We start from the raw sequence: 15,482 nt of genomic DNA, 5'->3' as shown, positions 1-15,482 counted from the left end.
CCACGGATTCATCACATGTACCTTCACTGTGTACATGTACCGCATGTAAACAATCTTCAAGGTGATAATACAATCATCATCATAGAACATCAGAGAGATAATTGACGATTAATTGACAGCTCTCACATTTTAACAGACTTTTCCAATTGTTGTACAATTCAGGATAAAATAGAAAGAAATAATGGATGCTTTCTGTAAACAGAAAGACAAACGGACCGCGCTCTGGAATACAAGGTAATCTAATCTGACTGAACCGGAGCACCGGGAGCACGCGGTCTGACCCGCTGACCCCGGGATTGTCTGGCGCTCCCAGAAATGTCCAATAATGAATAAACATGCTAAAATCCAAGAGATGTCCTAAAATCTGAAAACTGTTGTAAAATTCTAGAAATGTCCCAAAATCCTAGAATCGCCCTGAAATCCTAGAATCGCCCTGAAATCCTAGAAACGCATTAACATCCTAGACATGTCCCAAAATCTTAAACATGATGTAAAATTCAGAAACTAAAATGCTCGAAATGTGCAAAAATCTGAAAACTCTAGAAACTTCCTAAAGTCCCAGAAACATCCTTTAATACTAAAAACGTGGGGCTGCCGCGACTGCACCGACCTTCTGCCATTACGCAAAAGTATTCCTGCGGTACGGTGTATCTTGTGTTGATGTAAGTCAAATGTCCGTGTGAATTTCACAAGTTTCTTGTGTTTTAGTTGAATTCATGGCCCCGGGCACATGCTCAGGTATTTGTCTTGGTATTTGTCACTCACTCACACACACACACACACACACGCACGCACACACACATATGAACGCACTAAAAAATCAAACAGGAAAACACTGTGAGGGGCGGGATACTGGTTTTGTTCTTCCTCTCTCTCCACATTAGCCCAGCCCCTGCGATTGGTTGGCTCCTGGCCAATCCGCTTCCTGTGGTCGTACTATACGAAGCTTTACCCCCGGCAGTGACTTCAGACTGGGGGGTTTTCAGTGTGAAGACAACAACCTTGTCTTTCTTCACATCATTTAATGCTCACTGGGAATAAACTAATCAGATCTAAAGGTCCGGTCAGCAGCAGCAGATTCTCCTACAGGTGAGCAACAACTCGTCTTTTTGTTTTGCGTTCCCTCAGGCTGAGCTGAATACCTGAAATGCTTTTTGTGTCTGAGGACAATAGAAAACATCTGTAGGCCGTAAAACAACAGGTACAATAACTCAGTTGAGTCATTAAAGAGATGTGAGGCACTGGTAGTTTACTTGGGTTTTGCCTGATACTTTGTTATAATCTTTGATGGACCAAGTATTCAAATCTTTATTTTATTCCTCTGTAACCTGAATAAATTGGCTTGATTTCTTTAAAAAAAAAACACAAGAAGAAGGCAGTGAGCAACCAAGTGAAATATAGCATTAGTGAAAAGAAAATCACATGGAAAATAGTAACACAAACAAACAAACAAGGAAATGGCCTGAAAAAAATGCTCAAAAGTTCGAATAATTTTGTTACATACATTTTCACTAGTGTTTTTCTTTTTTCCCTTAATATTTTCCTAAACCACAGACAATTTCCCCAACTTTTAACTTATGTACCTACACAATTTTCCTTGTCTTTTTTCTTTTCTTTTTTCTCTAGACATTTTCCCCTAACTTTAAAAAATAACTTTCTAAATCTAATAATTTATTGAAATTTTTAATTTCATCAAAGACTAAACATACTAAAACAATGGAAAAAACGGCAACATGAAAGTAGAATTTGGCTGAAATTAAAGTAAACAAGCATTGGCTGTAAAACTTACTTGATATATTATAAGTTTAAGCACTCATTAGAGTTTGTTCAGACGTCACAGACTGTTTTATTTTTTATGTTTTACAGTCTATAGTGAGAGCAGACAGGACAGGTAGAAACATTGGCTGAAGGTTTCCTAAGATGCAAAACTTGTCAGGGCAACACTGATATCTGATCTCTGTATTTACAGAGAGGACATTATTTGCTCTGTCTGTGTGTGTGTGTGTGTGTGTGTGTGTGTGTGTGTGTGTGTGTGTGTGTGCATGCATGTGTGTGTGTAGAGGTGTTATCAGCCTGAGTGTCTAGTGATCACTTGGCTAGATGACAAATACAAACTTGCTGAACAACCTCCTCGACACATTACAGTTAACACGGAGGTTACGGGTGTTGAATGGGTCAACTGTCAAACCAAAATGGGGATTAACACAACAATCAACCCTTAAGTTTCTCTGTGTGAACAACCACAAACTGAATTTCTTATCATGAAAATTACATTTTCCTAGAGCACAAAGTGACATCTTTGAATTGCCCTTTATGTTCAACCAGCAGTCCAATAAAAGAAGAAAAAACAGCAAATTCAAGGAGCCGAAGTGTAATTCCACAGTATGAATCAGGTACCAGTAACATGTTTACCAGGTCTTACTGTTACTTAAATTAAGTTTCAGTGGAAGAAAGTTTTGAGGACATTTTAGAGGGAAGGGGAGTACTGGGAGACTCTGATGAATCTATTAAGGAACTATGGTTTGACGGGTTTTTCAGTTCTGATGTGCAACCAAAAGTGTAGGGGCACATAAAGAAAGCGACTTTGGGTGAATCTGTCTTAACTCAGATGGAGGAATTTTGAAGAACATATAGAATGTATGGATTAATTTTTTAAAAAGGATACTGGGTTACACAAAAATGTTTGGATACAGCAAGACTGTCTGTGGTTTTGTTCTAGGAAGCTCAGTTTCATTTCAGTTGTTACTTCCGTCTTCCCCATAGAATTATTTTCTTCGACTGTATCACATTTAATGTAGAAACAAAGAAATAATAGATATTGTAAAAATAAATAAATAATGTTTTCACCAATGTATGAATGTATGCACTGCTGCTTTCAGACGGACATTGCATGGCTTATCTCTGGTTGTGAAAAACATATATGTAATAATTACTCGAGTAAAAACACAGTAAACAAAAATATTCCACTAAAAGTACAAGTCCTGTATTAAAATGTTTGTATGTTAAATCTGACGTTTTTACTTTTTATGTATTAGCAGCAGCCATATATCGCCAACTTTAACCATTTGAAACCCTGAGCAAATTGGCTTTATTTCTTTTAAAAACATGGGAAGAAGGCAATGAGCAACAGAAGAAGAAATTATCCAAAAATTAGCAAGAAATTAGGTAGAAGTACAAAAAAATTACCTGTAAACTAGTTTAAAAAAAAAGATAATAAAAGTGATTGAAAATTATAATAATTTTGTAACATAATTTCAGAGAATTATGATCATGATAAGTATAGTTTATTCCCTAGCTTTTAAAAATAATTTTCTAAATGCACTAATTTCTTGCAATTTCGTGGAGCCAAGTTTCTTTACAAGTTGCTCATTGACTTCTTTTCCGTGTTTCTGAAAGAAATCGCAGCAATTTGCGTTCAACGGTTAAATATTTGTGAAAGGCGTCTGAAAGCAGAACAAGAAAAGTGACATTGCTCAAGGTTTCAAAGAGTTTCATTTTTAAAAAGTTTTACACCCTATAAAATTAAGAAGGCTTTAAAACCACCCATGAAGCTTTGAGGATCCCCACTGGGGGTCCGGACTTGCAGGTTAGTCCAGGAGCTGTTTGATTTTTAAGACGTTACATTCTTTACAGTCCTGACAGACGTGTAATGACAGACGGGCTATTTTCACTTGTGTTTGCTTTTCCCTGAACATGGACTTCTCCTTTGGAGATGAAAGACAAATATTTGGGATAGGAGCCTGTAGAGTGAACTGACAGATTGGTGCTGAAAGCGCCAATCACACAGCCCAGTGTTGGTACAGTATGCCGAGTGCTGCAAAGACTCCGTCAGATGGGTGAAGGCTGGCTGATGGGAGGGTCTGTTAGCGTGCAACATTAAGACACGGTGACTAAACCTGTTAGGACAAGTCCTGAATGTTTTCAGGAGATATTTTTGTTAAAGCACTGATCTCAATAGGGGTTAGTTTAGGTAGGATTTAGGAAAAACAGCAAAGTTATTCGGTAGGGAAAAAATAACCCCAGTGTTTCCTGTTAATAACCAAGACTATGAGTAATCTAATTTGTGCTGTCATAGTCTCAGTTGAGCTGGACTGTTAAGTAGGAGCGGTATTAAAACACCGTTGGGTTATTTATCCCTCTCACCCGCTGACAGAGGTCCTAGCTAAGCCCCTAATGTCCTAAAATTCTAGAAACGTCCTTAAATCTCAGAAATGTCCTCAAATCTGAGAACATGTATAAGACTGCTGCAACTGGCCCCTAGCCTCCTGTCATTTTGCAAATGCGGCCCCAAAGCAAGTTGAGCGTCCCTGATGTAACACATACCTGCTGTATAGAGTCAGGCTTAATGAAACATGTTGCAGGTGGTATTTTATCTTTATAGTGTGACTTAAACCACAGCATACATTGTTTCTGTGTTTATAGTACACATTTTTTAGCCTAGTACACAGGCCACAGGTAAGTAAAAGAGATTTATGAGACATGGCTGCTTGGCACAAACACACAAACACACACACACGTACAGTTTACTTACTGTAGCTATAGTAATGCCACGCCTGTACTGCTTCAGTAACATACAGACTCATTAAAATGTCAATATTATTTCCCTTCTCTTCCCGTCTGTCTTTTTTTTTGTCTCTGCAGCCACCATGAAAATAGCAGCTTTCAACATCCAGAAGTTTGGAGTAAACAAAGTGTCAGACCCAGATGTCCTCAATATCCTGGTTAAGGTAAAAACGACTAGTGTAAAAAAACACTAACAGAAAACACACGCACACACTTTACAAACTTTAACCTGCAACACTGTCACCTGCTCCTATGAAACTGTGTCCTTTTCACAAGAGGAAAAGTCGTGTTGCTTAAGTGACTCTACTGAAATGTAGGGCTTGGGCGACGCGTCGACGTAATCGATTACGTGTATACGTCGATTTACGTAACGTGCGTCGATGCGTCGCATCGTTTCACACAGCGCGCGTAATGAGAGCGTGAGCAGCGCCGGGCGTGTTGTTTTTTGTTTGGGCGCGCGTGTATCAAGTCAGAGCGTGCACGAGCAGCGCCTGTCAGCTGCGGCACAGCTGCAGAAACGGTGCCTCGCCGTTTTTTTACGCGTGACGCTCGCGTTTGTTGACTGTGATACTTTATACTGCAGTTTAAAGTCTCTCCGTCACAGAGATGTGGAAATACAAAGATGCTTGTTTTACCTCAACTTCCTTGCTTTCCTTTCAAAACAAAAGCTATCTGACTGGGTCTCTATGGACAGAACGGCATCAGCTGCTGATACAATGCATTTTATTTTGAAACATTAACAGGATGGGGTCGTCAGCTGTGCAGGAACTAAATATGAAAATACAGCACTCATATCAGCAGGCAGCAGTATGCCTCAAGGCCCAGTTAAGGCTGGTCTATTTTGATGCAGAAATAATGTACTAGTTATAATTATTTCTGTTAGAGAAAAATTATACTTTTTTTCAAATTGCACTAATTTTACTGTAAGATATTTTGTTGGACTGCTGGATTTGAGGTTTGTTACTGTAACAAAGAGTAACTGTTTTGTTACTCCTCCTAAAAGTGACTTGAATTTTACATTGTTTTATTTATTTTGCAGTTGGATTGCTAAATGTAGATTGCACTACATGTGGAACAAGCTCTTGCATTAATTTTATTTTGGAGAGACTTTATATCAGACTGTAAAACACAGATATCCAGTTAAGACTGGGCTATTTTGTTGTTGGGGAATAATGCCCTGCAGTGTATGAGAAGTTTTAAAATGTTATTTTCAGTAAATTCGTTGTAAAATTTATTGAGTAATAAAAAAATAGTTAGATCAATAAAAAATAATCAATAGATTAATCGATTAATCAAAAAAATAATCTATATATTAATCAATAAAAAAATAAGCGTTAGGTGCAACCCCTGCTGAAATGCATCAGAAAATCTGCAAATTACATCTGCTTTAGGAAACAGTGGGCTATGTGAACCAATCAGGATGTAGAGGTCTTACTTGTACTCACTCAAGCAGAAAATGGGAGTTCAAAGACTAAATGCAACAATCTTCTGTCTCCCTTCCTCCTCCAGATCGTGTCTCGATATGAGATCATTGTGATCCTGGAGGTGGTGGACGTCAGCGGAGAGTCTGTTAAAACCTTTCTGGATGCTCTTAACAAGTAAGTGCAGGTTTGATTTCTAGTTTTTTTATTAGTATTGTTAACATGCTAACATACTCAAATCGACAATGCTTAACCATGCTCACCATCATATACATCATTACCATTGCACAAAAAACACTACCACCTGATAACATCTGGCTTTTCAAAGCAACAGGAAAGAGTACAATCTGCATTCACACCCAGGTCAAATGACTGCCGTAGTCACAGGTATTTATCACCTCTGGCTGTGATGATCGGCATTGATAGAGACATAGCAGCAAGCTGCAACCAGCGAAAGCAGCGCTAAAACATCGATCCAAATTAGTCTGCACCAAGTTTGAAGGAGAGTGTGGATAAGTAAGAGATATATAAAGACAACTAACCAACGTTTTTCACAGACCCCTGTCCATGCTGCTGCTTTCTGCTGTTCATTGGGTCTGCAACTTGTCCGTGATGTTGAACAGACACACACACACACGTCTGCTGCAGAGCCGTGTACACAGCTCTGGAACTCATTTTGGTGGAAAACGGGTATTGATGTGTTAGCATGCTTACATTTGGTAATTAGCACTAAACACAGATTACAACTGAGGCTGAAGTATTGAGCAAATTTGAAATTTTACTCGATAATGATGCTAGATGAAAAGTTAAGGGATTGCCATGAATGCCTAATTCAAATTTTATGGCAAGTTATCCAATAGTTATTGAGGAATTTCACTTAAAACCACAAATGTGGACCTGATGGTAGCCAGGGTTCGTACATATGTTCACCAATAAATTTCCATGTCTCCATGACTTTGAGGAAAATTTTAAAGACAATACATTCTGTGACATGACCATCAATACTTTTTATTAGTTCTTTTTAATTACTAAATATATAGCTTCATTTCAGTATTATCTAGCTTTTTAAAATGTGCATTATTTAAAAAATAATGAATTCAGAACCAGATTAAAACTGAATATTTAAAAATAACTAAGGGACTGTTTGTCATTTATTAGAGGGGGAATGGTGGTGGCAAAAATCACCAAAATGACATTTGTCACAGCCAGACACTGTAAAAACATAAATTATCATCAGATTTTCAGATTTCCAGTGGTCCTTGAACACATCATGTGTTATTAGTCAAGTTTGTGAAATAAAATTCTATCACTTTTCCAAAACTTTCAGGGTATATTTAGATTTCCAAAACTTTTCGGGGCCTTTCCCACATTGCCATTTGCAAATTCCATGACTGTTCAAGGTTTTCAATGCCTGTACAATCTCCGTCTTACATTACGTCTGTCTAACTGTCTGTCCAGAGCCAACAATAAGCATCACTACACTCTGAAGATCAGCAGTCGTCTGGGCCGGTCGCGCTACAAGGAGCAGTTCATGTTCCTGTACAGGCGAGTTTTTCACCTGCACAAGATTCTCAGTGATTCTCCACAAAAATGTCAAACTGTGATGAGTATTTGAATGAGTTTGGAGCCTGTAACAGGCTGTGTGTTAGTACAAGAGATTCCTGTTCTTCATACATGGATAACAAACTTAACCTGATTAGCTTTAATTAGTAACTGAACTACTGAGGTAGCTGGATCAATACTATTGTTGAAGCTGCCTTTCTGAAAGAACAGGACCCTAAGACACCTCAAACCAACTCAGCTGATCATTCTGAAGCTGCATATTTATAATGTATTGATTAACGTGTGTGTGTGTGTGTGTGTGTGTGTGTGTGTGTGTGTGTGTGTGTGCAGGGATGACTTGGTTGACTTGGTGGGCTCCTATCAGTTTGATGACCAGGTTACTGAGGGGGGAGACGTTTTCGCCAGAGATCCCTACATCCTGAGGTTCAGATGCCTCAGTACAGGTACGAGGCGACTGTTGAGCTCACAAATGAACACTGAGAGTTTTTAGAGATTAGAGAATATTTTGCAAAAGATATAAAAATAAGGGATATGCAACAACAACTTTGATCTTTTTAGATTTAGGTTAGGACACGGGAATAGGCTTTGGGTTAAGTTTGGGTGTAATAACAGCAAAGTTTACTAGAGGTAACGACTCTGTGTGTGTGTGTGTGTGTGTGTGTGTGTGTGTGTGTGTGTGTGTCTGTGTATGTATGTTTGGGTGTGTGTGCTTACCGCAGTACTGAAGGACCTGGTGATGATCCCAGTTCACACAAAACCAGAGGACTCGGAGAAGGAGCTGGACGAGCTCTATGATGTCTTCCAGCACGTCAAGGAAAAGTGGAGGACCGATGTAAGGACATGACAATATTAGTACACTGACTGCTGTACTTTACATTTACAGTCACTGTGTAAACAGTATTTCACATTTTACTAGAGTAGTACCTTGTACCTTGTAAACAGTTCAAACTGTTGTCAGGGTTAGCTTACATAATTAACATACCATAGTAGTTAGTATAAATAAATGAATGGATATACAGTTGAAATATTGGGCTAAACGTTATCAATAAGTAGTTAGAATCATTAGCTAAAAGTAATGATAGTTGAAATTTTTAGCTAAAAGTCATGTATGATTGATTGAAACAGTAAATGAAATATTGACAACAGTTGAAATTCTTGGCTAAAATTAACAGATTAATAACTAAAATAGTTAGCTAAAAGTAATGAATAAAAAGTTTAATAGATAAACAGTTAAAAATGTTACCTATAAGTAATGCATAAACAGTTGAAACCTTCAGCTAAAAGTAATGGATAAACAAACATGACTGTCAGCTAAATGCAACAGATAATTGGCTAAAATGTTTACCCAAAAGCAACAAACAGTTGAAATAATTAGCGATAGAAAAGGATAAATGACTGAAATAGTTTGCTAAAAGAAGTAAATAAACTGTTTAAATGTTTCACTAAAACTAATAAATAAACAGTTAAAATGTTCAACCACAAGTAATGTAAAAACAGCCGAAATCATATGCTAAGAGTAATGTATAAACAGTTGAAATCATATGCTTAAAAAGTAATGGATAAACAGATGAGATTGTCAGCTACATGTACCAGATAATTGGCTGAAGTCATTAGCTAAAAGTAAAAGATAAACAGTTGAAACAGATAGCTAAAGTAACGGATAAATGACTGAAATGGTTATCGTACAGTAATGAATAAACAGTTGAAAATGTGAGCTAAAAGTGATAGATGAAAACTGTAAATAGTTAGCTATGAATATCTGTGTGTGACGTTAGCTAAAAGTAAATGGCTGAGTTAGTTAGCTAAAAATAGTGGAACAGCTGCAGTTATTAGCTAAATGTAATAGATAAACTGTTGAATTGTTAATTAAAAGTGACATAATTGACTAAAATAGTTAGCTTAAAGTAATGGATAAACAGTTGAAAATGGGAACTAAAAGTAATGAATAAAAACTTGAAATAGCTAGCGACGAATATCTGTTTGTTACGTTAGCTAAAAGTACTGGAAAAATGACTGAAATAGGTAGCAAAAAGTAATAGATAAAAAGTTGAAAACGTGAACTAAAAGTAATTAATAAAAACTTAAAATAGTTAGCTAAATGTAAGTCTAATAGATAAAACACGAAATAGTATCTATGAGGCATGAATATGTGTTTGTTACGTTAGCTAAAAGTAAACGGCTGAAACAGTTAGCTAAATGTAATAGATTAACAGCCAAAATCATTAGCTAAAAGTAACAAATAAACAGTTGACATGTTTAGCTAAAAGTAACAAATATCTGACTGAAATCGGTAGCAAATAACTAACAGATAAACAGTTGAAATGTTTACCTGTTGGGGGGCACAGGTGTAAGTGAAGTCTGCGCTCCTGTTGACCCTTGCGTTGCTGGTTTTTGGCCCCTGACCTCCAGAACGTGATGATCCTGGGAGACTTTAACGCAGACGGTGCGTACGTGTCCAAGAAGGATATGAAGAGCATCCGGATCCGCAGCGACCCCAACTTCCACTGGCTGATTGGAGACGATGTGGACACCACGGCCAGCACCCGAAACAACCACACGTACGACAGGTAACCTGCGACAGATATCACCTGACAGCAAGTAACAAATACTTGTTTGTTTTTTATGGTTAAATTCTTTATCCATATTTATTTTTTTGCTCTTATAAATAACCAAAATACAACAGATTTTTAGAATATTACCAAAAAACCCTGATGTGACATGAATATGAGTTATTTTGTTTGTTTGCTTTTGTTTCTCTTCATTTTTTTCAATATTTTTATTGATTTAGGTATTGATATTATGATTATTTATCATATTATTTATCATGTACTGTCTAGAATGACAATTATCTGTGCTCTCATGTATGTGCGTGTTCTTGTTTATCTGGCAATCTGGCATATTTTGTTCATATTTTTGGTAAAATAAAGCATGGGGGGGGCTCCAGTCAAGGTATAGAAACCTAAATTAGGGGTGTTTTTAAGATTTGCGGGGATTTGGGGGCTGAGCCTGGAACTTAGTTTATTGATTTTCCACATACCCTGTGGATACAATCATTATTGTATTGTAGTATTTATAAAGACTGCTGGCGTAAAATCCAAGTATCTTAAGAGACAAACGTATGTAATATGAGTAAAAGAACATACGTGTGTGTCTGTTCAGGATCGTGGTGTACGGAGACGACATGGTCCAGGCTGTCGTACCAAACTCTGCCAAACCCTTCAACTTCCATAATGCGTACAGACTCAGTGAGGAGCAGGTTTGTTGTTGTTTTCATGCTGAATTTTAGCAAAAAAACTGAAATTAATTATCGTGATGTTGTCATAAGCTTTGCTTTTAAAGTCTTTTTCTCTCCTGGTTTAATTTTCTCCAACACAACTTAGTTCACATTCATCCAGAATTACAAAATTCTCAAGTTAAATAATGAATAACTTTATTCATCAATATATTTCAGGCTCTGAAAGTGAGCGACCATTACCCTGTGGAGGTGGAGCTGAAGACTTTGACTAACAAAGCGCATGAAGAGGATGGTAACTGGCACAATTATGCTTACATACTTATAATTATTATTAGTATTGTGTTTTACTACTACTATTACTATTAATACTAAGTATAAAAATCAATGTTTATGTCAAGTTAAAGTCCAGATGAAACCGTATTTTGAGAGCATTTAGCCTCAGTATGGTGACGTATTTCCAAGTGAAGCAGGAAGGATGTGATGTTTTAGATATATGATCTAATTTATATTAGAGAAGATAAGATAAATTTTATTGTCTTATATTTGTATTGGGCACATAGTGCATATAGCTGCATGGCAAGTACATACATGGTATAATAGACAACAAAAGACATCAAAGAAGAGTAAAGAACAAACATACAAACAAAGGAAAAAAAACAAGAAATAACCTCAAGAACAACAAAATAATAATTTTTTTTCTTTTTTCTGTAATCAAGAGAATTATGACTCTAATTTTCCAGGATTTTTTCTCTTTTTTGTATTTTCTTGTCACCTTTACTTTTTTGTTTTTCAGTTTGCTGGACATTTCTTGCCAATTTGCCCTTTTCCATTGTTTTTGTTGGAACTCAGACCTGTTTTCTCAGATTTTAGCAGTTAAAATGCCTGTGAAAGGCGTGTGAACGTAGCATAGGAAAACTGATGTCGATCCAGGCATGTCATAACGGCCTGATGGTGTCATACAGGCGCGGTCGTAGTATACGTCAGGGAGATGGACAAAGTATGCTGCATGATATTTTGGGAAAAACAAAGACAAACAGTATCATGCTCTTGTTACCTGGGTAGCTTAATCTTAGCTTTGTGCAGATAAAACCTGCACATTGATTAATGGCTGGATGTCATATTATTGATCAGAATTGGTTGATAAAAAAGAAAATATGACATGAGCGCGGGCTCATGTCATATTTTGTTTTACATTATTGTATTTTTATTTAAGAAGAAACAGACTTTTTGTATTTTTTTTGTTGCATGTATCATCAAATAGTTGCACAAAATTGCCAGGGATGTGATCTTAATGAGTTAGAAATTTTTCATTTCATCTTGACTTTAAATTATGACGTTTTCTTTTATGTGAATAAAAACAACTTGACAATAGCATCTGCGACTAATTGCAACCACTTTTTGTTTCACCAAGTGTTTCAGTGAAGGCTGACGCAGCAAAAAACATGTTAAAGTCACAAAGAACCATCACAACAACAAGGGGAGAATTTTTGAGTGCTAAAAAACTGCTAATGAAGATTAAAAGAATTCACAAAATCAGTTTTTCTGCCTTGGACATATTTTTAAAAGCTTTTTCAGGCTTAATCTTTCCAGAGGCAGCTAGGCATGGATGGATGTTTAGGATGTTTAGTCATAGACCTTTAATCAATTTTGACTTGGCGAAGTCCGAAAAAGCACAGGTCCATTTAATAACATTAATGATGGCTGCATTCCACTTTGAGGAGGTCCTGGCATTATTCATGCTGGTTCACTGGAACAGCTTACTGGTGCATTTCATGGAGCTGAGCCATTGTTAATGTTATCAGTGTGCTTCTCCTGCTGCTGTGGTTAAGGTCAATTATGAGAAGAATATTTCATTATCACTACATAACGATCTAATCCTAATTAGATAAAGAATTAAGAGATACTGAAGTATAATTAGAATATAAGGTCTCAGGGTGCCGTTCCTTAAACTCAGATTCAGATTTTCTGGTTTTAGTGCTTAAATGGTCCTCTTCCGTTACTCTGGCTGAGCTAAGATGTAAAAGTGGCTGTTTGCCGTTTAACGGGGGTTTAAGCTCAAGACTGGAACGGTAACTCCCTGGAACCTCTGCTGTTTTTTTGGTGTTGCTGTTTTCATTCGTAAGTCAGCAAATAATGCCACTTTTGCAGCGATTTCAGCATACCAAAAGCCATCTTTCACATTTGCAAGATAAACCCCTGGACAGCATCAGCTGAAAACGCAGCTGAACGGAACCGGTTGCAGTGCTATTATACGGCGCCAGGCGGCACCTTCCACAGCAGCACGTTGAAAGTCTGCGTCAGTTGAGAACATGGCCCGAAAAAACCTGTCACATCAGACCTGTCCCCTCACTCTAATTCTATCCATCTGTGCCAGCGTGTACTTTTGATGATGTACTGGCATTTGTTGCCATGAGCTTGTGTTGTCAAAACATAACCAAGTGCAGCGTCATCCTGCCATGTTACCATGCCATGTAGCGCCATCCCGGAATATCAACAGAAGACACAGAACGACGCAGAAGGATATGAAGAGCGTAATATGTAGACGACGAAGTCCACTGCAAAGCAGAGAATGGAGAAAGCGGCTGCACAGCACCTGTGGTGTCTGCATGATACGCTGCTGATGGACGTCAGGTTGAAACGCTGCCAGTAACGACATAATACAAAACTGCAACATGTTTCAACTCAAATCGTCACATATTCCCGCTTTGCAGTGGACTTCTGCGTCTGTACATTACACTCTAGATATCCCTCTGTGTCTGCTGTTGATGCTCCGGGATGCCGTTACTGTGATGTAAACAGCACGTGGTGGGATGATGCTGCGTGTGGTTTATTTAGACAACAAAAGCACATGGCAACCAACGCTGGGACATCAACAAATGCACATGCTGATGCTTAGGATTGGTAAGGTGTAGGAAAAAAACATCACATTCAGATGGGAAGCAAACAGCAGACTCCCGCATGAAAGTCCACCACCTTTTCCTTACAGCCTGTCAAATATCACTTTTGCATCTTTTTTTCATCTTTTGCAGTGCCTTCTGTATGTTGTGTAGGCCAAAAAAACCCCAAAAAAACGTCCAGCACATGTCATTTTACACTTTGGTTTTTGTGCATATTAAACAAACAAGATAAAGTTATTAGTGATCTTAAAAAAATTAATAATTTTCCAAAAAGATCCTAAGATCTGTCTTCCTAACCTGTTTCTGACAAGCTGCAGGACTCAGTGGATGATGTGGTTTTTCTCTGCAGGTCTGGACGAGCAGCAGCCTAAACCGGCCCAGTCACGGCTGGTGGTTGTGGACGAGGATCTGCTGGAGCTGAAGAGAGGAAACCTGCTGCTGGAGAGGGAGAAGCTCAACCTGGAGATCCAGATCCTTCGGATGAAAGTGGCCAGTATGAAAAGCAGAAATGAAGTTTAAAATCAGGAAGCACGGCCCGACCAAAGCTCCCAACAGAAAATTAAAATCCTCTTGTGACCCGTGACATACAGAACCTCTACCTGATCATCAGACCAGACACTCGCTGGTCACTTGACTCTGCATTTGCTCTGGGTTCACGCCACATTACCTCAGGCTCCATCCTGGATTGCCGCTCGCTCAGCGATATGAACTGACAGAGATGAACTTTCTTTATGTTTTGACGTTAGACTGAATCAAAGTATCAAGTTGTCTGTTTTGTTGTAATAAATTATAACTGGGTCATTATTTATACAAGTTTGGACAAATTATTTTACAGATTTGATTCTCAAACCAAACTAAATGCAAGCTGACAGGTTTGGGTCTGGTCAGGGTTCATTTGATTCACCACCTTTTAAAACACCAAGGAACCAGGGCGATGCTAACTTCTGTGTCCACCTACAATAACAATAAAACATAATCTCTAAAGCCCTGAACTTGTGAACTTTGTGGCGAGCAAACGTTTATGATATTTGCATGTCCTGAACAAAAGAAAAAAAAGACATGACCAGACAATCAAAAGACAGACACTGATAAACGAGCTTTAGAGCAAACAAACCTCCTCAAGCCAATGGGATTTTTTGGAATTGGAATTTTATAATAGTAGAAATTAAGCTCCATAGTGAACAAAAATGTATGATACTTACATATTTTGAGTCAGCAAGATAATAGTCTGCAAAACACAACATAATATTAATGATAACTTTTTCATAGAGCACTCAAAAAATAGGCAAACACAAAGAAGAAAAAGAAAAAGAAGACCAGACAATTGAAAGACAGGCATTAATAAACAAGCTTTAGTGCAGATAAACGTTTGATATTTGTACACCCTGTGGGTCCCTCGTCAAAAAGCCTATGGGATTTTTACATTGGATTTTCATTATGAGCTCTTGAAAATGAGCACTTTTCATACAAGCGATGCAGCTCTGAATGCCCCACAGTAAAAAGAAAATGCAACAAGATTAGACAATCAAAAAAAAAGCAGTGATAAACAAGTAAAAAAATAATTACAAAGTACAGAGACCGTTAAGAACAACAAAATTTGAGAATTGATATAAAATAATAATTACTATCATCACATAATTATTAATAGCCAGTCTGAAGAAAAATAGGTTTTCAGTTGTTTAAAGTTGTTCACAGAGCCTGCTTCTCATATAGCCTTTTTTTTTTTGGGGGGGGTTGTCCATAATTTTGGAGCATATCTAACAAAAACGTGTATGTGCATTTTATTGTGTATTTCAACACTCA

At 37.6% G+C, this 15,482-nt stretch overlaps 1 protein-coding gene across 2 annotated transcripts; it reads left to right on the top strand.

Moving 5' to 3' along the window:
• Positions 1–919: 919 nt before the first annotated feature.
• Positions 920–14,485, top strand: LOC121950012 (deoxyribonuclease-1). Of its 2 annotated transcripts, XM_088070390.1 has the most exons (10): positions 920–1,089; positions 4,642–4,727; positions 6,073–6,161; positions 7,443–7,529; positions 7,878–7,990; positions 8,267–8,379; positions 9,957–10,114; positions 10,707–10,803; positions 10,999–11,074; positions 14,029–14,485. In XM_088070390.1, exons 2-10 carry the CDS (start codon positions 4,647–4,649, stop codon positions 14,196–14,198), a joined length of 984 nt encoding a protein of 327 aa, XP_087926516.1. In that variant the 5' UTR covers positions 920–1,089; positions 4,642–4,646; the 3' UTR covers positions 14,199–14,485. The 2 variants fall into 2 exon arrangements, with proteins under 2 accessions (XP_087926516.1, XP_087926520.1); XM_088070394.1 differs by lacking the exons at positions 920–1,089; positions 4,642–4,727 and adding an exon at positions 5,090–5,387.
• Positions 14,486–15,482: the final 997 nt, after the last annotated feature.

The sequence above is a fragment of the Plectropomus leopardus genome, chromosome 2 (assembly GCF_026936395.1).
Source record: "Plectropomus leopardus strain MGB_pleo_1.0 chromosome 2, ASM2693639v1, whole genome shotgun sequence".
In the NCBI taxonomy this organism is placed as follows: domain Eukaryota; kingdom Metazoa; phylum Chordata; class Actinopteri; order Perciformes; family Serranidae; genus Plectropomus; species Plectropomus leopardus.
Note: the sequence above shows the minus strand (reverse complement) of the source record. Positions and strands in the feature narration are given on the sequence as shown.